Below are 27,731 nucleotides of genomic sequence, written 5' to 3'. Positions count from 1 at the left end.
TTGCTCCCCCTTTCTCCCTTTCCTTTTCTGGGACTCGCTGGTACATTTGATATTATCTTACAGGTTTGTGTAGCCCTGTTCATTTTTCTTTTTTCTGGTCCTCCCCACTCCCCCAGATTTGTTCATTTCTATCATTCTATCTTCAAGTTTATTGATTCTTCCCTCATGTATCTCAAATTTGCTGTTGAGATGCTCTAATCAATTTTCCCCCTAGTGAATTTCAATTATTGAAACAATAATTATTGTTATTACTGTATTTTTCAACTTGAGAATTTCTATTTGGTTCTTTTTTAAAAAATATAATTTATATCTCATTGAGAATTTCTATTTGCTGATTCACTGTTGTCATACTTTCCTTTAATTCTTTAGACATGGTTTCCTTTTAGTTCTTTGAACATATTTATAATAACCACTTTGAAGTCTGTTTAATTCAACCTGGGGACATTCAGAGTCAATTTCTACTGACTGCTTTCTTCCCTGCATATGAATCACATTTTTTTGTTTCTGTGTATATCATATAATATTTGCTGAAAACAGGATATTTTGGAGGACATTTTAGCAACTCTAGAGTCCAACTTTCTTCCCCAAGAAGACAGTTATCATTGCTGTTGGTTGGTCTGTTCTTGGTTTGGCACAGGATCTCAGCTAGATCTGTAATCCGCTCCTCCCACCACTTTGTAACAAGCAACTGTTGCTCTCTCTGCCCATGCTTTTCTCCTTGTTTTTATTTTTGAGCTTCACTTCCTAGGGATCACCCTGTGTGTGCATAGCATAGTGGTCAATCTGTGACTGAAAAGAGGTTATATTAAACCTCAGCCCCTAAAGCTTCTGTCCTCTGCCGATGCGTAGGAGAACACATTAAAAATGTAGGCCACTTACAAATCTCCCCTGGTTTTTACTTTCAACAGGGATCGTTCCCTGCTCCTATCCACAGGCATGCAACCTCAGGGTTGGTCCTCACAGCCTGCTTCAATCTGGAAGAAACTGCACACCTGACCAAGCAGAGAAAAGAGAATGGGAGCAGCCCAGGCAAAACTGCCACAGAGTCCCACTCTTCTTTCCCAAAGTTTGGCTGTTTTTCAAGTATAAACACTTTTCAGATTGTTGTATCCCTTTGATCAATTTCCAAAGCATTGAGATGGTTGTTTTTGCCAACTCTGTCCAATGTTATAACTTCCTTTCTCAAGAGAGAATTTGCCAACTTCCTTATATGACTATACAGCCATTCAAATTTGAGAATATTCTCATAGTAAGTATTTAAATTATTTCTTTACATTAATGTTTCTATGTATTCAACCAAAACTTCTGTTTCTTCTCTTTTTACCTTTATTTCTGTTTTTTTCATTTATGATTCATTAATTCAATTATTTGTATGAAAAATATCAATTGATTTCCTATTATGTGCCAGTCCACTACTTTTTCTGACCTTTTCACCTGTATCACCAGCAGTTGCCTCACCCTTACATTAGCAACCCTGTAATTCAACACATGCTTCATCAAATACAAATTACTATGTATTATGAACCTTCAGTATTACCCTATCAATAATAATGATATAAAACATTTATGTGACACTCACTGTGTGCCAGGCATTATTCTAAGTGCATAGCATAGTTTAATTAATTTAATTCTCAACAACTCTATGAGTAGCTACTATTCTATTCTCTCTATAGATGAGAAAACAGAGACTCAGAGAAATTAAGTAACTTATTTAAGATCATACAAGTAGAAAGTAGCAAAGATAAGATGTGAAATTCAGGCACTGTGGCTCCAGAATCCATGCTCTTAAACATAACACTATACTGCTTCATGAGTATGTAATCTTTTGCAAATGCCAAGAATCTACTACTTCACTTTAATATTACCAAATACACAAGAGGTATGAAGCATATACTTCAAAAGACTGTACTCAATCTTTTCACTTGAAATTATTGTATCTAGCATTCAAAATGACTATTGTTTATTAAAGCTAACTGCTCAAAGAATTTTAATACTAGATATTGCTAAAAGGTGTTACGTGAAAAGCTGCTATTATTAAACAAACGTTGTAAGAGTATCCTAAATGTATCAAATCCATTTTCAAAATCTGACAACTCATGTCTAACCGACTGAAATGTGGAAGGCATAAAACAATTTAATATAAATTTAAAATATCAAACATTGGTAAGAATTAAATATAACTACAGCATATTTTTTAATATTTCAGTAAACATATGAACAGAAAGAAAATTCTTTCTTCTGGGTTACAATTGGCTTTTCCACCCCTATTCTTTCCAAAACATGACCTCATTATGAAATTCCAATAAAGGTTCCTATTTTGACTTTTACTAAAGTCAATTTAATTAGTTCATGGACTTTGCTACAAATCTGTAAATATAAATCTACAGACAAAAGTATAATTGTCTTACCCATGACTATCTTGTTTATCCTGCCATTTTAAATACTATACCAGGCCTCAAGAGAGACCACACAAAGATTCCATTGCTCAAGCAAATGTGTCAGCAGCCAGTGACAAAACCAAAATAGTCACTGCCAACCTCCCTTCTCCTGAATAATATTCAGGCAATAAAGCTGGGAGCAATGAAGACACAAAAATTTGTTTTGAAGGTCTTTTTCTTATAGTATTTTTCAACTAACAAAACAATTGTGTCACAATTTGTGAAGTACAAATATACATGCTCTGAGGATTTGTAAAATGTAAGCATCTTTCCTTTAATTGCATTTAAAATGTAACTATGTCTACTTTAGGACCATTCACATGACTGAGATGACTGAACCATGGGTACTGGGGATTATGAAATCTAGGAAGCAAGCAAGGAGCTGAAAGACCAAAGAGGGGGAAATCTCCCCAAAGCAGAATAATTATTTCCATATAAATCATTTTGTGATTTTTAAAAAAATGACCCCTATGACCTGTGAGGTAGTGGAAGAGGAAAGTCAAAATGACAAATTGCTAATCATGCCAAAAGACCCCTTTTCCCTTTCCTGATGATGTTTCCTCAACATGAGTGGTAGTTTCCTTAGGCAGGCCAATGACAGAAAGCTGATTTACTATATAAGTATCTGTATCGGAGAATTTAACAAACTTTAAGCCAAGATTCCTTCATAACATAATTTCTAATAAAGACAGGAGCAACGGACCTTTATAAATTGTGTAGGTAATTCTATACTCAGTTTTATATAATAAGGACTTTAAGGAGGGAAACAAACAAACAAAAAGCATTTGCTAGCCTTCCTCAAATTATTTACCAAAAAATGCTTGGAATTTATCTTGTTGTGCCACAACAAATAAGATGAAATCAAATGAGTAGTGTCGTTTTTTTCCCATTAGAATGAAACGTGTTCTATATCTTTGTATTACCTCTTAATCCTTTTGCAAAGTGCTCAAGGGTATTCTCATCTCATTATTTCCAACCTGGTTATGTTTCTTTATGTTTATATTCTCTGGGAAATTTTAATCTTCCTAAAGCACAAATCTGATCCTTTCATTCTTCTGCACAAGAACTCCAAATATCCTTTTTTTTTTAACTGAATCAAGTATGATCACTCTTCCCTGGTGATCATAACAGAGCCCCGTAAGAGAACTCCAACTTACCTTTCCACGCCCACCTAATACTATTACTCGTTCCTGTATTCACTCCTCCACTCCAGATAAACCAAACTTTTGATTTCCTAATTTGGGTCTTTTGGACTCCTTCCCTCTTTGAAGCTGTTCATTCCACCTAGCTATTTCCGCCACATCCTACCTTGTCACACCAAAATTCTAGAGCTCCACGAAATAACAGCCACTACACAAAAACTTTCCTAATACTATCACTGCATCAACTATAGCCCCTCCTTATCTTGACTTGCCAGAGTAGTTTTTAAGCCTCGGACAGCTTTGATCCAATCCGTCCGTGATACAGTGATTTGTGAGTCTCACCCTCACAGCTTACAGCACTATGTCTTGCATATATTTGTGCATATATTTGTTGAATGGAACCCAAATCACTCTTCAAGAGAATACTAGGTAATTCTCTTCTTTGTATATTCTCCCCTCCCCCTTTCTTAAAAAAAATAATAATTCAGGTTTCATGAAACAAAAATGTTAATTATTGATCTTTTTCAAATCACCTTTTCCCTTTATGTTTCTCTTAAAACTATAAGGATCCTAGGTCTGACAATCCCTGCTGATTTGCTGTGAGTCTATCATACCCCAATGCTGACAACCCTCAGTACACTCTCCAAAATTCACTATTCAAAATTAGAGGAGCATTTTAAAAGTGAGGAATCAATTTAAGAAGCTCACTGGAGTTCTAAGCCTAGCTTTGGGATACTGAACTTTAATTATCAATAGTCTCTTTCTTTAAAGCCACCGAAAATGCACTAACTGACATCAATGTTCAACTTCCATCAAAGGATGAAGCTAGGAGTAATCTAACTTGGCAAGATTTTTTTTTTTTTTAAGATTTTATTTATTTATTTGACAGAGAGAAACACAGCGAGAGAGGGAACACAAGCAGGGGGAGTGGGAGAGGGAGAAGCAGCCCTCCAGCAGAGCAGGGAGCCCGATGCGGGGCTCGATCCCAGGACCCTGGGATCATGACCTGAGCCGAAGGCAGACGCTTAATGACTGAGCCACCCAGGCGTCCTTGGCAAGATTTTCCAACACTACTTTTCTCCACAGCAACCTGAGTAGCCTATTCCTAAGTTTCTAAATATGAATTAAAGATTGAAAATATCCAGTCAAAAAAAAAAAAAAGAAAACAATATGGTTACAAAATGTAATAGCAGAAATAGAGCAGCTCCAGACAAGCTAAAAACGATACTTAAATCTCATACCTACACAAACATATGAAATTGACGAAACATTAGCCTGGATTTTGGGGGGAAAAAAAAAAGACTTAAACACCAATAAGCTTTAACTGTTCTCTCTGACCTCACTAATATTTAAATAATAGCAGAAGCCTAACCATACACAGTATCAGTTCTGAATTTGTAATTAGTAATGAGTCTTTCTTGCCCCAAACTAATTATCTTTAAGGTTTTATAACTATGGACTCTGCTAATTTGCATGGCTGATATACTTGGCCAGTAGAGGTCAATTAAATTACCTGTTGTATGAGTGAGCGAGCCTCTTCAGAGACACATTCTGGCATGTTCAAAGTAGTGTGAGTATTTATTCCTGCTGGATGGCACTCAACCAGAGTCTGAAATAATCAATCAGGTACACTTCTTATCCCAAATAACATCATATTCTGTTCTATCACAGGATTTATGGATAGCAAGTATAGAAAGCTCAACAACCATCTTAACTGGAGATGTATTAATCAACACAATGTCTCCTAAGCAATTCAGGCCAAGGACCACGAGCCTACAGAACTTCTAACTGAAATGAAGGCAATCACCAAAATCACATCATAAGCTTATGCTGCCAGCCCTCTTCCCTTAGTTATACAGGGCATGGCTCATAATAGAAAAGTTTACCTTACACACAGAAACTAAAAAGGGACTTGGTATCTTGAATTTTTAATGTTCTGAAAAACCTTCTAAGTTTAGAATTGGTTAATAATAACACTTTATATATTTATAGCACTTTATGATTTAATTGTACATGTAGGTGATCTGTAATAATCCACAACAATCTTAAGAGTTCAGTATTATCTACATATTCAAGGTAGATGACTACTTACAAAAGTAGGATGGCTCATTTCCTCTGTTTTCTTCCCAGGAGGCAATGTGCACAATACTCTACTAAAGTCTATTAACCTCAAACATCTTACTTAAGTTATTGATCAGAGAGAGTATAAATTCTGTCCTTAAGCTAGGACAGGAAAAATTTACAGTATTGAGAAAAAACGTAATGTTACCTTTTATATCTACATTAATTTTCTAAAATGAGAATCCCCTCCTGCTTTCCAACAAGATGTTTAAAACATCCAGAGAATTCTAATACATCCTTACATGAACATTACAGATTTAATGCTGTTAAAACTGAATCACAGAAAATGAAGAAAAAGAATGTTTAGTCATATATCTATGTGCTAACATTATGACATAATGGAATTTTATTATTTATCCAATGTAATACTTCTTAAAAAAATCTGGAATCTAGATAAACTTGCATTTTTCTGCCTTTTTTTTTTTTAATCAAAGGTTTTCTTATTTAGTCTCTGATCTAACAACTAAAGGCAAAGGTTAAATGTTCTCAATTTGAAATCAAGGTAGCATCTGGGTAAACTTATTAAACGTCCAGGTCACTGCTTACCTTGCCAGTGAGAAGTTCAAAGAGGACAGCACCCAAACTCCACCAATCACAGGCTTCTGTTTCTTCTGTGATTGCTCCAACCTCTAAACACACCAAAAAAGGTTGATATTAAAATTCCAAAGGTCAATTCAACTTTCAAAATTAACATGTATTAGCAAGGTGACCTTTTTAATGCTGAGAGAGCATATACTAAATACTACTGGGCTTTCAAAATTCCTGAAAGTTACTTATCCCCTTTGGTCACCTACTGTGGTTGCATTTTTTTTTTTGATGCAGTCATATATTAAACTGAGACATTTGTTCTTCAGTTGATAGAGGGACACCTTCAAGAAGCTACACTTAAAAGTTATAGGAATCTACCAGATCAGCATTTTGCTTAATTTTTCAAATTCAAGAAAGTATAGCCAACCACTACCTCAGGGGTCATTTTTTGTTTTAGAAATAAAGACTCTAGGTTCAGAAGGAACTTCAAAAATTATTTAAACCAGTAATTATCCTTTTAATTACAGATTAGAAGCCAGAGAGGTGAAATGCCTTGTCCAATGTCATATAGTAAATCAGCAGCAGAACTAAAACCTGACTTATAATACCATCCCTCTCCTATATAATCAATTGTTTTCAACCAAAGGAGGAGCATGTGAAATGCAAATTTACCCATTCCGATATGTAGAAGTACAAACGGATATGTTGTTTCAAGCCCTAACTGAAACTACTGGCTAAGATAAGGGCGTTTAGAATATCTACAAGTCACAGTTTTATCTGCATTAGCCCTGTATCTTTCACCAGCACGAGTTCCCGAAATGCAATAGGAGTTTTCAGGTGTCATCTTCCAGGTTTCTCCACAAATCAGCAACACTCATTTTACCAGTTCTGAGGCTTTTAGCCCTTACATCTATTTGATGCCTTCTTGTCCTTTCCTAATGACATTTGATTAGTCACTAAGCCTGTCATTGTCTACCCTTTCACTTCCATTTGGCTGACACAACACACTTAATACTTGGGTGCAGGGTAACCCACGACTCATAAAAATAACGTTCAAAAGTTTTTAAGTAGTTAGGTCGGAAACGAAATAACTGAAGTGGTGCTCAAGTGCCCAACCTTTTAACCAATACTTTGTAAATCTACTGCATAGAAGAACCACAAAAGTCAGAAAACAGCCTGAGCTTTAAGCCTTGGAACAAAGGTCATGTGGACCAGAAAAAGAAAACAGAGCCATTCCTCTGAAAATACTGAAATTCCTCCTACTCGGTATCATCTTCCGTATCCCGGTACCTACCCTCTTCTGGAACTCAAGCAGCCGGTGAAGAACTACAACCCTCCACACTAGCACCCACCCAGTCTTTCCTCCCAGGATGTGCTCTAGGCCAAATCACAACCTCCATTCTCTTAACGGGCTGCTCTCAGCCAGGTGGTAAAAAGAAAACATAGATTTTTAACCACACTACTGTGTGAATACCCAAAAGTCTCCTAAGCCTGCTAAAGTCATGTGCGTTTATAAAGTAGCAGCTTATTTGAAAACCTGAGACCTGGGGCACCTGGGTGGCTCAGTTGTTAAGCGTCTGCCTTCGGCTCAGGTCATGATCCCGGGGTCCTGGGATCGAGCCCCGCATGGGGCTCCCTGCTCCACGAGAAGCCTGCTTCTCCCTCTCCCTCTCCCACTCCCCCTGTGTTCCCTCTCTTGCTTTGTCTCTCTCTGTCAAATAAATATATAAAATCTTAAAAAAAAAAAGAAAAACTGAAACCTAACAATAGAGATTTAATTATATATACATTGTATATATACTTGTATATATGTGTGTGTATGTATGTACCATGTATGTGTGTGTGTGTGTGTGTACACACACACACATCAATATGACGGAATATTACTACATAAGCATTTTAAATGATGTACTCATATAAAGTTTAAGTATATAAGTAAATATGGGTATATTAAATTAAAAAAACAAGGTATAAAACAAGAGAATTCTAATTTTAGAAATATGTATTTAAAAAAAAAGACTGGTGAGAAAAGATGACAAAATAGTTTAGTGATTTGCCTCTGAGGGGATGAGATGTTTATTTTCATCCTTATACTTATGAACCTACATGAATAGCTAGGTGGCGCATTTTAAACAGATAGCAAGAAGACAGGAAAACATTTGGGTGTGCTGGAGCAGGAAGATGAAGCTATGCTGGCCAATCTTCCCTAAGAGTCTGCCTCCACCCTTTCCCCACAAACATAAATGTATTATATATGAAAGCGCAACGGGGACTGGAAACCAGGAGGCTTGGGTGAAGGGCCCTGAGGAATCCACTGGATCTCATCTGTAACAGAGGGTTGTAAAAGGGTTACACCTGAGGGCCTCTCGGTTAAATTTAGCTCTAACTTCTATGACTTTATACTCAAGGATTTCCTAAAACAGTGATTCTCTTGAAGGACAACTCTTTGGGAGCTCTCATTCAAAGTACTTATGCTGCCCTTCCCAGATTCAAATTCACTGCCCTCACCGCCTCCCTAACCTCCCCACAGAGAGGCACTGTCACCTTCGGAAGTGTGCTCTAAAAAACCTTAGGAAGGGTCTAAGTTCTTAGAAACTTCAGAAAAGTAAAAAAAAACTGACCATAGTCCAGTCATCAAATATAACTTCTTGAATATTTCCTTCCAGTCTAAACCAAGCAATGGATTACATCATTTCCCTGTTTCAAAATTCTGAAATGGCTTCTCACTGAGCATTAAATAACACTTAAATGCCTTGCTTATTCAGGAATGTATATATTCAGGTTTCAACCTATCATATTCATTCAACCAACATACATAAGCAGCACAAACTAGGCACCATGCTAGGCCCTGTTCCTCCACAGAACTCCATTACCTGGCCACACTGCTAAATCACGTGAAACTAAGATCAAGCTTTCCCACTAGCATAGTTAATGGTTTTATTTTTTTAGTATCTTTTTGCTCAAGAATTTGTTATTCTATTTTCTTTACTCATATAGTAGTAAGTACATATTTCTTAGTGTCATGAAGGAGAAATCAGTTCACAGCTCAAGACCCAAAAGGACTGACCAGCCATGAAGTCTCTCATTCTCCATGTAGGACTACTGCTTTGCTCACACTAGGCATGCATTGCAATGAGAGTTGCAACAATAAGCCAGCAGCTAACATTTATTGACAGCTTCCAATATGTAAGGAATTATTTAACATTTTACATGAATTATTTAAAATTCCCAAGCAACCTTATGGAGACCCTCCTTAGGTAGGATGCCTTCAGAGGAGAAAGAATATTGCATTTGTGTGCCCAAGAAAGAGGAACATCTGACCCAGTCAGCTCAGAGAAAATTGTGAAAATTAACAAGATGTTTTATAGGGTCTAACAACATGCCCTGAGGAGCTCTAGACTAGAGCCACCAAAACAAGTTTCCTATTAAAATTGAGCAGAGGGCTGCTGAGGGAAGTCTATGTAAGATATCAATGGCTAACATAATTTATAAAGGCACTGTTTTATTCAGTGAAAGATCCAAGGTGTCATCCCCAGGGTAGTCTAGCCCCTCAAAGGCTACATGTTATGCCTTTTCTCCCATTATCACTGCTGGGAATGTGCACCAGGTGAAATGTATCACTGCTGGGGTAAAGGGAGGGCTGTGTGGTCCTTGAAGCTACCAGGTTAGCACAGTCCATGTTCCTGAGCATCAAAGATTTTCATATTTGTGGGAGTGAGTGGGATATTGTTTTACTAGTAAAGGAAACAGATCTATTATGGACCAGAATATAAAATTCGCATAGATTTACAAGATAAAAAGACTTCTGGAGAAACTTCAGGATCACATTTCACTTGTCCCCTAGGGTAGCCATTTCATATCACCTCTACAGACAGAAGTACTTGGGTAGAAAAGTTTCAGAGGCCCTTCATGAGACAGACAAGGTGTATTGCTTTACTGGTTTCTGTGAACTTGCTCAACTAAGGAATCTAGGAATGAGGTTCATTGGTTTTATGCTGCTTTGAAAGCCCTCACAATTTTCTGCCAGAGTCTTTAACAGGTAGATTATGACCAACACACTGCTTCAAATGTGGATGGGCCCCAATGTGAGCAAGGCAACCCAGGCAGAAGCAAGAGAACCAAGTAGGCCCTAAATGCCAATGACCTCCTCCTCCTCCCTCGGCTTGCTATCTGCTCCAGGAGGCACCGACCGGCAGCCGACATCACTGTGGGTTTTCTTCTAGCACTGCTGAGTCCACTTCTTGTGCTCCCCATTTCTCTTTCCATCTTTCCTTGATCTTCCCTTCCTCATTCTTCCAGTGACAGCCAGCTTCTTTTCCTCTCCCCTTACTTGCTCTTTCTTCTCTCCTCTTGGATGTCACTTGGTTACACTTTCTGATGGTACTCAGGCTGAAAGAGACTGCTGATCCTAATCTAAGAAAAACTGCTTCTGAAAGTATGAAGGCGCCTAGGCTGAAGGCCGTCTTTATTCTGATTGGGCCAGTAAAGAAGGATAACAACTTTGAAAAGGTAATTTTTTTTCATGGAAATCTGGAGAAAAGACACTAAACAAGTTTTAGATCCATCCTCATAGAATGCAGCTTGAAGCTTTTCAAAATGACTTTATATTAAGCAGGGATTCATTAATTAACGTGAAACTGACACCATGACCAATTGACCTTGATTTTCAGAGATGACTCAGAAATACAACAAAGAGTTCTGTATTTAGGTAAGATACAAAGAGGAACTTCTTAATGGCTAGAAAATTTAAATATTACAACAACTGAAGTAAGTACTTGTGGAATTTCTTCTTTAGGATTTTCAAACAGAATTTTCTTTTTTTTTTTAATAATCAGAATGAAGGATTTTGGTTGTCTTTTTAACACTGTTTAAGGACCATTATTATATTAAGGACCAATCATTCTTATATTAAAAAGTAATGATATGGGGCGCCTGGGTGGCTCAGTCGATTAAGCATCTGACTCTTGATCTCAGCTCAGGTCTTGTTCTCAGGGTTGTTGAGTTCAAGCCCCACACTGGGCTCCGCACGCTAGGGGTGGAACCTACTTAAAAAAAAAAAAAAAATGACATACTCTGATACTGCATTGCCAAAAAGAAGCCTGAGGCTGTGTGACTGTCAAAACAACTGCTCTAAAACTGCTGTACTTGCAAAATCTATAGAAGAACTTTAAGCGTAAACCAAGAGAACTGATTTATAAAGCTACCTGACAGGGGCGCCTGGGTGGCTCAATCTTTAAGCATCTGCTTTTGGCTCAGGTCATGATCCCAGGGTCCTGGGATCGAGTCCCACATCGGGCTCCCTGCTCGGCGGGAAGCCTGCATCTCCCTCTCCCACTCCCCCTGCTTGTGTTCCCTCTCTCACTGTCTCTCTCTCTCTAATAAATAAATAAAATCTTAAAAAAAAAAAAACTAAAAAAAAAGGCTACATGACGACTACCACAAATACTAGGTAAATAGTCACGTATATGTATCTAATGTCAAAAGTTGAAAATATAAAGAAATACCAAATAAATCTGTGAGACTATTTTAAAAGTATAACAGTGAAGCTGAGAAATACTGTTAAACTCCTACCTTGAATTTTTTAAATCTCTGAAAAAGCAGAAAAATATTTTAAAGGATAAATTTATCACTGTTTTGTCAATTTTCAAAATATTTTTCCTCTAAAAATCAATGTGTAAAGCTTCCACACATGCCCTTCCCCCACTGCTACACTCTGTATTTGCAATTTCCAGGGAGGAAAAATAGTATCTTTATTCTCCACAAATGCAGCAAAACTTACTATAGTATAGGCATTAAGCAAAGTGATGGAGGGGAAAAATAAACTATTCCCTAAGAAAACAAATTCTCAAGGTTATTCCCACAAAAATTCAAAAAGAGATGGTGTTATCAAAGAATCCTGGATTTTTGTCTTTGAATCAAAGAAATGTACTGACGGGGCCCTGGTCACGCTACCATTTGACCCTAGCTGAGTATGTCATACTAAGCTTACTCTGAAAATGAGGATAGCCAGATCTCTAACATTCTTTCTACCTCTAGTTTCATGATCCTGAAAGTGTTTTCAAAAGCACTCGTGAGCCTTTCTCAAAACTTCTTCTCCCTCCATTAACCTAAGATGCCCAAAGAGTGGGATTACGCTAAAATGACTAGCATTCCTCAAACTTCCTTCTTCTCTTTCCTATCCACAGCCACTACTCCCTTTCCCTAAGAGACCTGGTGACAAAAGAAATGAATCAGTGTCACTCAATCTAATCATTATCATCTTTTAATGTAATGGAGACACAGAATTGGCCCCAGATTAGATTTCAATCCAACTAAAAATTTTTAAAGGACATCAAATATGTGAGAACTGTTTAGTAAAATTCGAGAATTCTCATTTTAGCACTATCAATTCTCAAATTCTAACACAATATAGACTCTTACTGATTCATACTAATAATGCAAACATCATATTTCACAAGTGAATAAACACATTTAAATAAAACAATAAAGATATCAGAACATAAAATGTGCTTTGCCTACCTTTGTTTTACTCATGTTTAACACCTCATAGAACACTCTTCAACAAGCCAAGAAATTTTTCAGAAAAATAATGCTGCCTTGGTAACCCATATTGTCAAAGGGCTCGCTAAAACATAGAATAAGAGAGTTTTACAGTCCTTATGATAATCAGTCAATTTACTAAGTCTCCCTCTTATAGCCAAAAATAATAATGTTAACCTGATCCCAAAACTGTAGCTATAATAATCCTTGCTCCTGAAAAATAAAGGGGCAAAAAAGCAGAAAGCTTGGACTTTAGAAATCATAAAATGTCTATACCTGCATGAGAAGTGAATGAACAGAAGTATACACTTCTTTCAGACCGTGGAGAGACCATGTGATCCCCAGAATTACTGAAATCATAACATATACTTAAGTACAGGCACATGTCCAACCTCTTAGGACTAACTACATAGTTTAAACCACATGGATTTTGCCAAAGACATGACTCAAAAATAACCAAAGATAATGATAAAACTGTATGCTGGAAACTGTACAGAAATTTGAAAAAGCTAGAAAATGCATGTCAAACTCATGCTTTAAATAAAGACCAACCTTTCTACAAAGCTTGACAAAGATGAATCACCTTGCATTTTAAACAATTTGGTACCCTCAACATCCCGAATTTAGAATTTACTTTTCTTTAAGGGTTTGTTACATTCATATTGCTTGATAAATAAGGGAATCTGATATTCTACATTTAGTTCTTTGATGGATTTGATAAGACACATTTTCAGACTGATGACACCACCTGATTCTGTTCCCTGGTTTTTCACCAAGGCAGACCCACACAGGTCATCTCATCCTTGCCCTTTACCCTTCCTAACAGCACAGCTGCCCAGGCCCATTACAAAAATCTCCAGACAACTCCATAACCTCCCTCTGGCAGTATGTTCCGTTGTTGCTGTCTTCCTTATAGGATATGGTAGGAAATAACAGTAGATTCAGAATTTTCTTAAAAGAGAATTTCACATACAGAGAAATTCTATTTTCATTTAGAACAAGTTTTTAAATATTTCTCCCAAACTGTTTTCTTAACACTTTTTTAGTAAATAGAATCTGAGAAGCCTCATAGTTCTCAAAGTTCTAGTAACTGTGGAACTATTAAGAGAGCATATAAAATTCAATGAAAAAGCAACAATTGTTTCAAATAAAGTATTTATGTAATAGTCAAATTAAACAAACATTTAGATGCTAGAAGAATTTGTCACATAAATGATATAGCACTTTATCCAAATATCAGAATGATGGAAAAATTTTAAAGGCACAGATCTATGCAATAAATTAAAATGATAATCTGTACTAAGTATACTTTGGGGGGGCAAGGAGAGATATAGTTTTCTAATGCCACAGAATTTTGAAAAAAATTTAAGGATTACAATTCTCATTCTGGAAAAGAAACATAAGTAACACAAATACATTAGCTTTTAGAATAAAACAGAGCATTTTGGTGAATAAAACAATATAAAAATTAATCCACAATGGCCCTAGATAGGAATAGAAAAAAAGGAAAAAAAAAAAATCTGGTCTATCATTAGTGACATACTTGGACCAAGGAAAAGAACATCTTTCTTCTGCAATGAGCATTCCATGTCAGCTAGAGCATGGAAACATTAGTACTGTGTTCCTACACAGACAATCTTTCCCTGCAGCATCTGTTGCTAATTGAAAGGGACTAGAATTACAAAATTCTAGTCAATTTCTCTCACCAGCTCTTGCTGTGTATAAAGATTTTCTATGCAGGGGCTGAGCATTAGTCTTCCACTACAGCTGATGACTAAAGAACAAAGAGAAAGAAACACAGAAGAAAGATTTTTTTTTTTAATCCAACAATATATGGAACTAAATGGTGAGAAGAGAAACAGCTAAGCATATCTTTTGTTAGTGTGGCAAATTACAATTCTATAAATACAACTATTCACCTATAAAGGTCTATTAACATTCTAGGTAACCAATTGTATATGTCTTCTGTTTGGGTAGTCTTTTTTTTTTTTTTACATAAGTCTTCAAAATTAACTGTCAATACTATACCAATTATGTCTTTTATTTCTAGCTCCTAGGCACAGGAGGCACTTAATAAGTGTTTGTTGAATAAATATATCCATCTTGTATTATGCAGCACTGTTCATTCAAGGCGTTCAAAGCATCTACAAAGGCCTCATCACATTCATTTTCCTTAAGTCCCATTGAGCATAGAGATCTACGTCAAGTCCTTTCACACTTTTATATGTGGTAGGCTAGAAAGTTTCAAACATTATCTAAAGCACACCCTGGCTGCTGGATGAAACACAGATTAAAGCCGGGTGAGAATGGAGGTCAGTCAGTTGATGACTGCGGTAGTCCAGGCAAGAGATGCTGGTAGCTTAAAGAGGGTGGTGCAGTGGACGCCTTCCAGCGCTCCCCTCTGCAGAGCGCAGTGACTGCCTCGGTTTGTTCTGAGGGGATGGCACGTGGCAAAGGAAAAAGCTGAAAAGCCCTGGGAGCAGGAAGAAGACAGGATTGGGAGGTAACTCAGGGTTTCCCATGACCCTGTTCAGCGTGAGGAATCCAGGCACACAGTCCTGTGAAAGGTGCTACAAGTGCGTAAGCTGGCTACAATATCTGGCTGCTAGTCTGGTGAGATAATTAGTATCAGTTAGTATTCTTTTAATGTCACCAAAAAAAATTCACTTAAGTACACTGGAGGACAACTACACCTCTTAGTTTCCCAAGGGTATTTAGCTATAGGACAATTTTTTTTAAAAGTTTCCACAAACAAGACAAAATGTTGCAACTGAAAGCAAAACTAAAAGCCATATCAACTAGGAGAATAAAATTTCATTTTAATTCCAGGGCTGAACTGTTTCTCTAATACCTATAAACTAAATTATCAAAGTTGAGACATTTAAAGTTTCAAAGTCTGAAGGTACACAAATGTTCAAGAGAACATGTATTTTAAATGAAATAATTTGGACAGAAGAAATGTACTTGCCTAAGGTCTCACATCTCTTAAGCAGATCTTAATTCTCAGAGTGATAGACCAGCTAGAGCCTGGAATTTGCACTTTGCTCCCTTTTTTCCATATTTTATCCTACTTTAGAAAATGTTGGCTGCCCACTTCTCCATTCTCCATTCCATAAAATCTTCCAAATCTGCACTCAACTGATCATTCAAATGTCTTATTTGTTGAGTAGGGTGTACGAACTACTTAAAAATTGCCAGTATGACACTCCTCACATTCATTAGAGTATTATCCAGAGAAGGCCGATGAGAGAGTCTAGCACTTTCGAGAGAGAAGAGTGTGCAGCGGCTAGAGCTCCACTCTTCACAGCGCCACAAAGCGATGGGAGAAGTGTGCAGCTCTACCTCTCACACACTTGTTTTCTTGCTTCACACCAGGCTCTAGCCTTGCTGCCTGCCACCACCTCATTATTAATGCAGTTGTTTTTCACGTATTTTAATTACCTGAAATCCTGGGCCAGTTGTATTGTGGGGTCTTGGACATAGGGACACATCGCACTCAGGGAATTCAGGCTGGGCTTGACCAAAGACTTAATTCTGCTTTGTTCTCACTACCCAGCTCTGAATTTGTTGTTGTGCGGGTGACCTGTCAACCATGTTCTGAGCTTTCCTGCAATTATCTGCATAAGTTGCATCAAAACTCCTTGATTTAACTTGATTCAACATTCCAGAGCCAAGAATTACCTGTTCAAGGGAGTTTATAGGTATCATTACTATACCATCTTCTTGTGAGATAAAATAAGAAATGGGTAACTACCATATGACTTCTGGTTGACTGACTATAATTGTAATTCTGAGCTCTATACAATCTTGCTTACTCTCTCACCCTGCATTTCTACTAGGGAAAAAAAAAAAAAAAACCCAACAGCATGCTCCATTTTCCATTGATCATATCACAACTACTCCATTCTGAATAGCCATCGGGTGTCACAGTGTTACCCAACCAAAGCCATTAAAGTTGATTGATGAGAAAAAGGCTAACTGAAAATTGTGAAAATGACAGACGCAGTTCCCACCCCCCTCTCTCCACTGCTGTTGCCGTGTTAGGCAGGCAGAGCTTCATGCACTGCTATTAAAGGAGCTTAAGGAATCCCATTTGCTTTGTCATCAATTTTTTAAAACCTTAGCATTTTTAAACATTTATTTGAAGGAAGAATTTGTGAATAATTGCTTGGAAGGAGTAAGCCCTGGTTACTTCATGGAGATTCAAACTGACAAAATTTTACATGGTACAGAAACTGATCAAAGTAGCTAGCCAATAGCTCTGGTACATAATGTTTAAGACTAAGCATTATCTCTTCTGCATTAAACATCAGAGGTAAAAGATAGTTTGTTTTCCTTTCTACAATAATATGGTAGTGAGGCTAAGTAACTGAATAGTTGCCAAAAATCAACTTAGACCTGAAAATCAAGAAGCATTACAATGCAGCTATTACTTAAAACTACACATATCTAGTCTCATGTTCCTATTTCTAAAAAAAGAATCCATCCAAGATCATAAAGAAAAAGGTTTGAAGTAAATAAGAGGTTAAAACTAACTTCCTTTTAATAATCTAAAGCTTGAGGTAACCCCCACTCCCTAGTAGATCAGGTAGTATTATGAAACATACAGAGATCTTGTATTTCAACCTCTTCTGTATGAAAACATTATTAACTGACTTAAAAATTCTCTAATTCTAATGGCCAAAGAATTTCTTCTCCTGAGAAGAGCTAATGTGTGATTCACTAAGGAGCCAAATCACAAGGATGGAACACTTTGCCATTACTCTGCCTCATTCCCATCAGTGGAGACAAATCACATTTTGTCCTGATGAGAAGTATGATTTCAGAATGGGTCTATTTCAACATGGAGTGACCTTAACGCAGAGGTGAAGGTGACTGGCCCATCAATGGGGGATTTGTGAGAGATCCAAGATACATCCTATCTAGGGATGGATCCCAAGGTTCCAGACCTTCAAACCAGTATAAAGCAACTCTTTAATCTTTCCATAAGGAAGGGCTTGCCTGGACAAGGTAAGATTTGGGTTGACTGGAAGCTTTTTTTGTTTATCTTAATATGACTCTATACTCATGGCACAAGTTTCATCAATATACAGGGGTGAAGTACATCAGAGAATTTTCATCAGTGTAAAATTTTCACTATTCTATGGCAAACTTAAAAAGCTACTGGTTCTCCCAAAGAAGATACAGATTTGGTCTTTATGACAATAAGAACTAAAGGCAAAGGATTAAAAGTACTTGCTAATCGTTCAAGGAAAAAATTATACATCTTCTATGTACAAGAGAGTTACTGGTGAAGTTTTGCTTAAGGGTAAATCAAACAGAAGAGTTAGCGTTTGAAAGATAATGTTTAAATATTAACCACAAATATTTTACTCTTTTAAAAATTATTTCTATAGCTCCCTCTTGCCTTTTTCTTCTTTCTCCTTTGGGGGAAAAAAATTTTAAAGCCTACACCAGAGATATACCCATATTTCCTGGTTATATCATTATTATTTCAAAATATACATCTATATTCATTTGGTTTCTCTCTCAACTTTGCATTCCTTCATGTTTGGTGAAGTTACCCAGGACCCCAAAATTCTCATATGCAAAATGATTCTTTCTTCCTTAAACAATTTTGTTTGTTGAGAATCTTGGCAATTAAATTTTGCCCTACTCAAAAGGTGTCTTGGCTTTTCTCCTCCAAATGAAAATACTATCCATAAATCCTCATCTCTACATCATATATATTATGCAAATACTCTATAAATGAGTAAAAATATATACTTAGAGGGGTGCCTGGGTGGCTCAGTTGGTTAAGCAACATGATCCCAGAGTCCCGGGATCGAGTCCCACATCGGGCTCCCAGCTCAGCAGGGAGCCTGCTTCTCCCTCTCACCCTCTCCCCTCTCATGCTGTTTCTCTCTCTCTCTCTCTCTTGCTAATAAATAAATAAATAAATAAATAAATAAATAAATAAACAAACAAATAAAAATCTTATAAAAAAAAATATATATATACTCAGAGGGGCGCCTGGGTGGCTCGTTAGTTAAGTGTCATCTGCGTTCGGCTCAGGTCATGATCCCAGAGTCCTAGGATCAGGCCCCGCATTGGGCTCTCTGCTCACTGGGGAGATTGTTTCTCCCTCTCCGTCTGCCTGCAACTCTGCCTACTTGTGCCCTCACGCACACACACACTTAGAAAGTCCTCAAGTGAAATAATTCTTTTCACCCTACTAATATTAGACGAGAAATCAGTATTTATCCTTGGGGGAAAAAATTCTTGCCTTAATAAAATGAACTTGAATTCTGACTATATTTTGTGTAAGAAGGATATTAGGTGATTTGATATCTGCGATCTTTTTTATACTCAACAAATCTGTTTTATTAGTGGTAAATTTAGGTCTACAAAGTCTTTAAACAACAAGCCCAGGGCCATGCGATGAGTTAATGGCTGATGTGGGACAAATATTGAAGGTTGGTCATTCTTAATTCTACCTTATGATTCTAAATCTTAAACTTATGATGGCCTCATGATATTTTAAACCATCCATGGTCTGAGTCCTAGATCTAAGTATCAAATACATAACTATCACATGGAGCACCATGCTTAAAAAGGCAACAAGTAATATGTAAGACACATTTATGAAAAAGGGCAGAGGAGACTACCCTCAAAAAATATATTCATGGACTATTTGATAACATCAGGCTAGAAGAGCAAAGGGTGGTAGTAAATAAACGTCATGCTCTAAAACTGAATTTTGCAGATAGTTTTCAGCATGATTTTTCTATGTTTCACTTTTCACTGTCAGCTGTGAGCTGTTTCCAAGTGTGAAATCGCCCAAGAGAGGAAGCAAAGCTGTCATCTGACATCCGGGAGCGTGGAGATTGGGCTGCACTAAAAAGCAGTTTGGACTTCTTCAATTTACACACATATTCACCTATAAATTCTCAAGTCTGAAAAGTATTCAACAAGAAATATCAATGTAAATTTCAAGCATTTATAAAGGCTCATAATGGAGTAGAAAATAAAGGTGAAGGACACACAGTGATAGGATACCATATCAACTTGTGAAGACCAGAACAAGAAACTGAAGTGATTATATTAGCATAATAACGAACATATAAACAATTTTACTCACTTGCCTTAGATTGCATATTAAACTTTCAAATATAGTCTTCTGTATTTTATATGCTTACTATTAGAGGTTCTGTTTTCTAGCTGCTTTTTTTATGATGAAGACTGTTAAGAAAAAAATACTGATAAAAAAATACTTTGACACTTTATTTTCTTTATACTTAAAATGCTGTAACAAAAATGTATTCTATGTTATGACAGACTAACACTTATGATGATATAGCACATAAAATCCTCTATGTGTGTGTATGTGTACACAAATATAGAAATAAAATCAGAGTAACTACAAGGAAGAAGTCCTCTAGAGAAGAATAATCAATTTACTCCAGTTTTTATTCTATAACCTCTCACAACAAAAAATAGGATGACCCGTCTAAAAGTCTCTTAATAGAAAGTATCTAAAAGTTTCCTAATATGGAAACTAGACAGTGTTATGTTTATATTGTCACTTGCTATACAATCTATTCCCACTTTGGGATCTATTTCTTTGCTCTTTCTCTTCCTGAACTCTGTCCTGTGTTTCTCTGGTATGAAAGGAGCCCATTTACCATGAATGATGTTTATTTAAAATAAAACCTTTCTAGAGAATCATCCTAGATAATCTAAGGATACAAAGTGAACCTAAAAGGAATGGCTTCTACTTTGAAAACAGGGCTGGGTTTGATCAGTGAATTCGTATTCTCAAGACCCTCTTGATCGGCCTGCAGCTGCAGCCATTTATTTGCTGGCTTTTTCACAGATGTAGACAGAGAAAGCTCCATGGGTTTTGTCTTTTTGTTATTGGACTTGTTTTCTTTAATATAAAAAAGTGGCAACTTCTTAAGAAAGTTCTTCGTGTTGTTGTAGAAACTTGTAAACATCAGATATCCTTGGTAGTATACATTGTTGAAATGACTCTGACTTTTTAAAATCTGAGATCTCAAAGTTGGCAGAAACTATACTTCAATAACAGAAGGTGATCATTTGCATTTCAAAATTTATCTATCTTGCTTTTCCCCTCAATTAGACCAAAACATGTTGATTCACAGGTTTCTGTGTGTGTGTTGTTTCTTTTTTAAACTTATTTATAGAGCAGAATAATGGCCCCCCTGCTAGTTTGGCATGTGCTCAAGTTTCTGTCCATGTAAATCGAATCTGTTACTGGAAATTTTTCTCAAAATATAAAGGCACATCACCCACAAGATGAAAAGATACACTGCTGATATTACAAAGTACAGGGCAGGTGGATTATGTTTTTAGGACAAATATGTGATAAGGATTCCCAGGAGGGAGGAGGGGTCGGGGTAGAGGTTGCATGTTGTTTAAACAGAAGTGGATCGTTCTCATCATAATCTTATGACAACTTTACTTTCTAACCAAACATCAGCTGCTTAACATGCTTTAGAGCTACTTGGACAATAATACTAAGGTTAGAGTTGGAAAACGGAAAGGCAGAGGGGATGTGGGAGAGAATGACTGCAACCCTGTAGTGTTTCTAAGGGCAGACCAAAAGAGAGTAAGTACTCTCTGTCTCCATGTGTGACTTTTAGGCATTGAAATATTAGCATATTAGCACTGCTCCCACCATTTGAGAAGAGGAGGAAAGCCTACTTACAGTTTTTATCAGTAGCACTGCTGCTCACTTTTGAAACAAACACTAATTTACAATTTTTTGTCCCAATTCCCCTTGCATTATAAGCGAGGGGCAGGAGAACATGGACTTAACTGAGTTCTGTAACTCTCTGGGTTTATGATCATCTACATTACACCACTAGCTTTACTTTTCGGTGAAAGCCATTCCTGGTTTTGTTTTTCCCCCATTGATAAAACATATTAATAGGCCCAAAGAATGGAAGAGACTTCCCACATTGTTCAATGCATGCCATAATGCTAGAACACTTTTGCAACTCACAAAGTTTGAAAATACAATTCTGTCATGCAAATAATTAAAACAAAGCCCTTCAGATGACAGCTTTTTTCAAATGTTAGTGAAGGGCAATCTGGAAGATGACAGCAAAAATCCATTAATGGTAGACTGCCACCTGCTGGTAAACTATGAGAACTGTGATTTCCGGGGAAAGGCTTAAAAAGGAAAATATGGAAACTGATCTGGATTAAACTCAGTATTTCAGTACACAAAATTAAAAGTATAATTTTGTTGATGAATGTAGTATAGCTTTGTTCTACATATATTAAAATTCTCAGGATGTCAATCTGCTAGACTGCCAAAGGATGACGCTATAGTTTTTGATAAGAGAATGAAAATAAAAAAATAGGAAATAAGGAGTCAGTTACAAACATTAAACAATGTCTCATAAACATTTGGTTTTGATGTGAGGTTTATACTGCACTTCACTTCTGGATTTAAGAGGTTTCATTGCAAAGAACTCCCAGATTTAATTTTGATCCTAAAACCTCCAAATTCATTACAATTAATATATGTTCTTATGTACACTGGTACCTAAAATGTTATTTATAAAATTAGAAAAGGGGGAGAGTATAAAAAAAAAGAACCAGATAACCATAATAAAGTGATTGTATTATGAAATTATTTTTGTTATCCCATTAACTAAATCATACTAATAAGGCTTCAAAAAACAGCATAATATTATCTACTTGAGAGAAACAAAAAATGTAGGCATGCTCAATATATTGCCCCTAGGAAGAAACAAAATCAAACACCCCTAATTTGAGGGAAGGAAGTGGAAAGGAAAAGGTACAACAGTAAGAAAAAAAAAATCCAAATCATTGTTTTCAGGAAATAGTTTTAGGACATTTGCTTCACAGGTTGAAAAACTTCGCTATTCCCCAATACAGAAATAATTCTTAACAATGAAGGTCGTAACTAAAAGCAATATAGCTCTTTCAATCTTAATTATAATCATTTCCCATCATGCAGGGAAGCAATGTTAGTATCAATAATACACTGGTTAGCTAGGAGCATTAAATACTGTTTTAATCAACAACTAAGCAGATCATGTCAACATAATCAGCTTGAACCTCCTTTGAAAGCCAGTGGGGTGACAAGTGAAGCAACTTTGACCATCCAAAGAGGCTGAAAGCTAGGCAAAAGGTGAACGAATTTTGGATTCAAATATAGCCCCATCTGCACTGACAGAGACACACTAACTCAAACCCAATTCAGATGTTTAAATGACCTGTAATTATCAGCAAAGGATCTAACACACCCCAGAAATATATCTCTAATTCTTAAAAAAACAAAGACAATACAGTAAGAGCAAGAAAAACCTGTTGTGTCAAATATTTGGCTAAACTGGCTAATTTAAGCCAAGAACATGCTTCCTAAAATGTCTCAGATATAGAAAGAACTCTGAAATCTGCTCTCCAATGCCAGCTTGGCTTATCAATGAAATCACAATATTGCATTTTTTTTAATTCCTCATTTTATCCATTTTTATCCTTAGGAATTTTACCTCTTTTGTCAACTCCCTCTCCTATCTTAATAAAACCATCCATTTAAAGAGGTTCGGGGTATTTAAAGGTCCTTCTAAACACTAAGAAGTTATGACATTTCTAAGACAGAATTCACTGTCAGTTCTAAAAGAAGTCCAAACCTGTTTAACCCCCCCCCCCACACACACACACACCTCTATTGGGTAGATAAACCAATATACAATGATTTAATCCCCAAATTTTCTTTTTTGAAGGATTAAAGAGATACTCAAAGCCAACATGTATGTGAACTGTGAGTGAAAACCACAACTTCTGTAAAGAAAAGAGAGCTGCTGAACTAGTTTTTCAAGTGAACCATTTTAGGAGATTGCTCTAACCTGGGGCACAGTACATTCTCTCTATGGCATCGCTGTCACAGGAATCTTCAACCTCACTCCACCTGCTAAAATACGTTAGCTGAATGTGTCCTAAAAACAAAACGACAGGAGAAATCAAAACATTTTTCTCTTCCATTTTCTGCAGAAGTGAACTGTAATTACTCCTTTTGTAGCTAAAAACAGTATCATTAAGAATAATGGCATCATTAAGTACTAGAAGCTATTACTGGGGGTGAATTTGCCGCACTGATAATGAAGCTCTAGACAGGAAATGAAGATACTAATTACAAGATAAAACGCCTACTCAGTTAATTGGAAGCAACAGCGAATAAAAAGAAATGCATTTGCAAAAGTTCCTGACCTCTATCATTCAATAAGATGTTGTTTGGGTTCAAATCGCGGCACACAATTCCCTCTCTATGTAAAGCATCAAGGGCTACCACCATTTCAGCTGCCCATCTTTGAATGCAGCCCTCGGGGATATAAAACCTGGAGTTTAGTGCTAATTTTTTATCAAGGTCCTCAAAAATCTGATGTATTTCCTTGTCTCCTTCTAGTGCTAATCCACTCTCTCCCTTAGTCTCTGGGTGTCTCTGAAATAAAGTCAGTTCCTCTTTAGGCAAATCCTCAGTTTGATCTGTAAACAGCAATACTTCTTCAGTTTTTAAAGTGTCTGTGTTTACATTATATTCATTAGCACCTGAGAGTGGGTTAGAAATATGGAATAAGCTTTCTTCTGTGCTGTTTGCAGTTACTGCCGACTCCCCCACTCCAAGTCCTTGGAACTTCGAATCAGAGCTGTGTAACAAAGACACGTCTCCTGAACTACTATGATCAGCAGCTGCTACAAATAACATCCCAAGATCCCCCCGTGCGTTGTGTTTCTCTGCTATACTCGGGGATCTAGGTCTAGAGGGATCACTCAATTCCTCTGTGCCTTGTTCTTCCCTTGATTGGCATTGTTCAGTACTAAGCCGAAGGCATAAAACATCGGGGGCTTCCAACAGTTTACTTTCAATTATGCCTATATTAGTCTGTGTAAACTTAGTAGGTCCCACTGCGGCACCATCTTTGGTTGGCTCCAGTTCACCAGGTAGATTTACAAGAAGATCAGGCCTTCCTTCATCAGTGCCAATGACATCATCGAAAGCAGCATCTTTAAAAGAAATGACTGGGACAGAGTCATCTGAGCCCCTGCTAATGGTGTCCTGAGCTATAAACTCTACCTTGCTTTCACTACCATTGAAGCTCCTGGAAGTGCCGTCTCCATCTGGAAGAGCGAAAAATGGTTTCAAAGGCTCTGACTTTAGACTATACAATTTTTCTCCAAAATCAAGGCCTAGCAGTTCACTAGTGCTATCCTTACTGTCTATCCTAAAGAATTCCATGGGGCTGTTTTTCGATCTACTAAGGGAATCTGATGTTCTTGGCGAACTAACTGCTTCTACATCATCATCTCCAGCGAAGAACTGCAGCTCCTGAGCTATGTGCTCGGTGCTGGGGCTGTCACGGTCAGCAGCAAGGTGCGCTGGGAAGCTTCCAATGACTCTGGTATCAACACCACTCCCTCCAATCTTCAGGAAAGGCTCCTCATTCAATGACCCTGGTTCAATCTTTTCTTGCCCATATTCATTGCATAATGTCAAATAACTAGTAGTACATTCTTCTTCTGAACTTGAGCCAGAATCTGGCCATTTGGGAGAGCTATCTTGGCCTTCTTCGTCTTGGTTACTATCATCTTGAGAGCTTGGAGTAAGACTAGTCTTCAAAGGCAGGACTTTAAGCATGGCTCCACCATCACTTCCTCTGGATTCAAAGCTGCCACTGTCCTGAGGACTAGAAGTTGGCTGTTGCCGGTGAACTTTAGTAAGTGTGGATTTTTTCACTTCCCCGATGTCAAAGCTTTCTTCAGGGCTTCTGTTTAGAAATTTACTGATATATGACCAGAGTTTGCCACCTGTGAACAAGTATAACCAAAAAAATTTTTAAGATCCCCAAAATAATGGTTACTTATTGAAGCCCTTAGAAAAACAAAGAGTATCCTAATAATCAACCAAAAGCAAGTCAATGATACCCATTAATATCAAGTATGCTATAAAACAAGCATTTTAATTAAATATTTTGTTATTGCTGACTGCTGAGTATAGTTCTAAACATATCTCCTGATACCAATTATCTTTTAAATGACAACCTATTTCTCCCTTTGAAATTAGTTTAACAAATACTAATATGAAATCCCACAGCTGGAACACTGCTTTAAATATGATTTAGCTGTTGAAACATCTGATTATGTTCTGAGCTATTTATGTAATAATTTTTTGAAGCATGGTCCCTTGGCCAAGTGGAAATACATAAATAAGTGTTGCTTAAAATTGTATATACTATAGGGGGCAAAAATCAACAATATTATTCCATTTTGGAAATGCCCAATCCAGGGCACCTGGGTGGCTCAGGGGTTAAGCATCTGCCTTCAGCTCAGGTCATGATCCCAGGGTCCTGGGATCGAGCCCTGCATCAGGCTCCCTGCTCAGCAGGAAGCCTGCTTCTCCCTCTCCCACTCCCCCTGCTTGTGTTCACTCTCTCACTGTGTCTCTCTCTGTCAAATAAATAAATAAAATCTTTAAAAAAAAAAAAAAGAAAGAAAGAAAATGCCCAGTCCAAGACTAGAGGGGAGATATGGCATCTGGTATATAATTATGCCATTGTAAAATACATATTAATAACATTTTTCCCATTCCCCCCCATATACATCAGATATGGTATAATAAGACCTAGTAAAGCAACTGAGGAAAATCAATTGGGCAGCCGTTAATGAGGCTGGCTATTGTAATTCCAGTTTTGTGTTCTGATATATACAAGAAACCTACAGAAAAGTAAAATCATAAAAATCAATTTCAAAGAAATCAAAGGAATCTGATGTTTTACCAGCAATACTTGTTAGTTATTTCACTTTGTTTTTCTTTTGTGTTATTTTAACCATTAAGAACTCAACCTGTTTTGCTCACTAGAATCTTTGAATAAATAACTCCAAGTATCAAAAACCTACCAAAGCTTTACTCTATTATAAGAAGAAGTTAAATCTGATCTAAAAATCTTACAAACAATAATTACAGATGCATCCTCTGTGAAGATATAACTGTAGCTTCCAAAAATGGGAAATAATGTGTTAAAAATGAATCCCTCTATTAATATGGAGAAGGCAATTTTTTTTTCCAGCACATTTTTAATGTCTTTATTAAGCATCCTATACCAAGGGTAACAATCTTAAGAGAAATAATCTCCGACAGTCAATTATATGTACAAAAAGGTCAGTGGAAGCATCCAAAAAAATCTTTTTGTACTTGGCATTTCATTTCATTTAGAGGAACTCAGTAAATACATAAAGCCCCCCCCCGTACTGTGTCCACTATAAAGTAAATATATAATAAAGGGTAGCTGTCATAATATTAATCCTAAGATACTCAGACATCTCCTCTCCCTGTGACCCAGTTAACAGTTTTCTCCCATTTTGATAATAATTAGTAGTATTGGACATTATGGTGTTTAACTTTTCCCCTCTCATTTTTCTTAGCTAACTTTCTGTCCTCATTAGATTATACTTAGCATTTCGTATTCCCCCATATTCAAATAAAATTTAAGGTTCATATATAGCCTTGAAACTCACAAAAGAAGCTATGCATTGATTCCATCTTTTTTTCGTCATTTGACAACAATAGCCACATTCCTTTTATCACAAATACGTCTGTTGTGGCACACTAACAATAAAGCCTGAACCTGGAGCTGGGGTTCTTGTATGCAATCCAACTGAAACAACATGTTTTGTTTTCTATTCTCCTAGATGGGGACTACTGTGAAGAAAGGACCGTCATTTCCATCTTTCTATCTACTGTCTAAACAGTGTGCAGGACACAACAGGCACTCAGTGCTGCAATAACTCATCAGAATGAGATGTGCCAACACAAAGTAGACAGTCTTTGCAGTTGCAAAGTTCTAATAATAGCAAGAAACGGTAGCCAGTAAAGTTCTAAGAAAAGTTTCATTCATTCTTAGGCCAATTTCACCTGGATGAACTGCTA

General features: G+C 36.9%; 1 protein-coding gene across 4 annotated transcripts in view; it reads right to left on the bottom strand.

Moving 5' to 3' along the window:
- RPS6KC1 (ribosomal protein S6 kinase C1) overlaps positions 1-27,731 on the bottom strand; it is a 176,036-nt gene that overhangs the window by 6,369 nt on the left and 141,936 nt on the right. For all 4 annotated transcript variants that reach the window (XM_088029087.1, XM_088029088.1, XM_028125795.2 and 1 more), the window contains 4 exons: positions 24,017-25,612; positions 23,656-23,745; positions 6,248-6,330; positions 5,094-5,189 (listed from right to left, as the gene is read on the bottom strand). In XM_088029087.1, coding sequence (XP_087885213.1) covers positions 5,094-5,189; positions 6,248-6,330; positions 23,656-23,745; positions 24,017-25,612 — 1,865 coding nt within the window. The remainder of the gene's footprint in view (positions 1-5,093; positions 5,190-6,247; positions 6,331-23,655; positions 23,746-24,016; positions 25,613-27,731) is intronic.

Source organism: Eumetopias jubatus, unplaced genomic scaffold (genome assembly GCF_037043125.1).
Source record: "Eumetopias jubatus isolate StellerSeaLion01/CBP00866 unplaced genomic scaffold, mEumJub1_p1.0 scaffold_12, whole genome shotgun sequence".
NCBI classification, from domain to species: domain Eukaryota; kingdom Metazoa; phylum Chordata; class Mammalia; order Carnivora; family Otariidae; genus Eumetopias; species Eumetopias jubatus.
The sequence above is the reverse complement of the archived record's forward strand: the minus strand, read 5'-3'. Positions and strand labels throughout refer to the sequence as shown.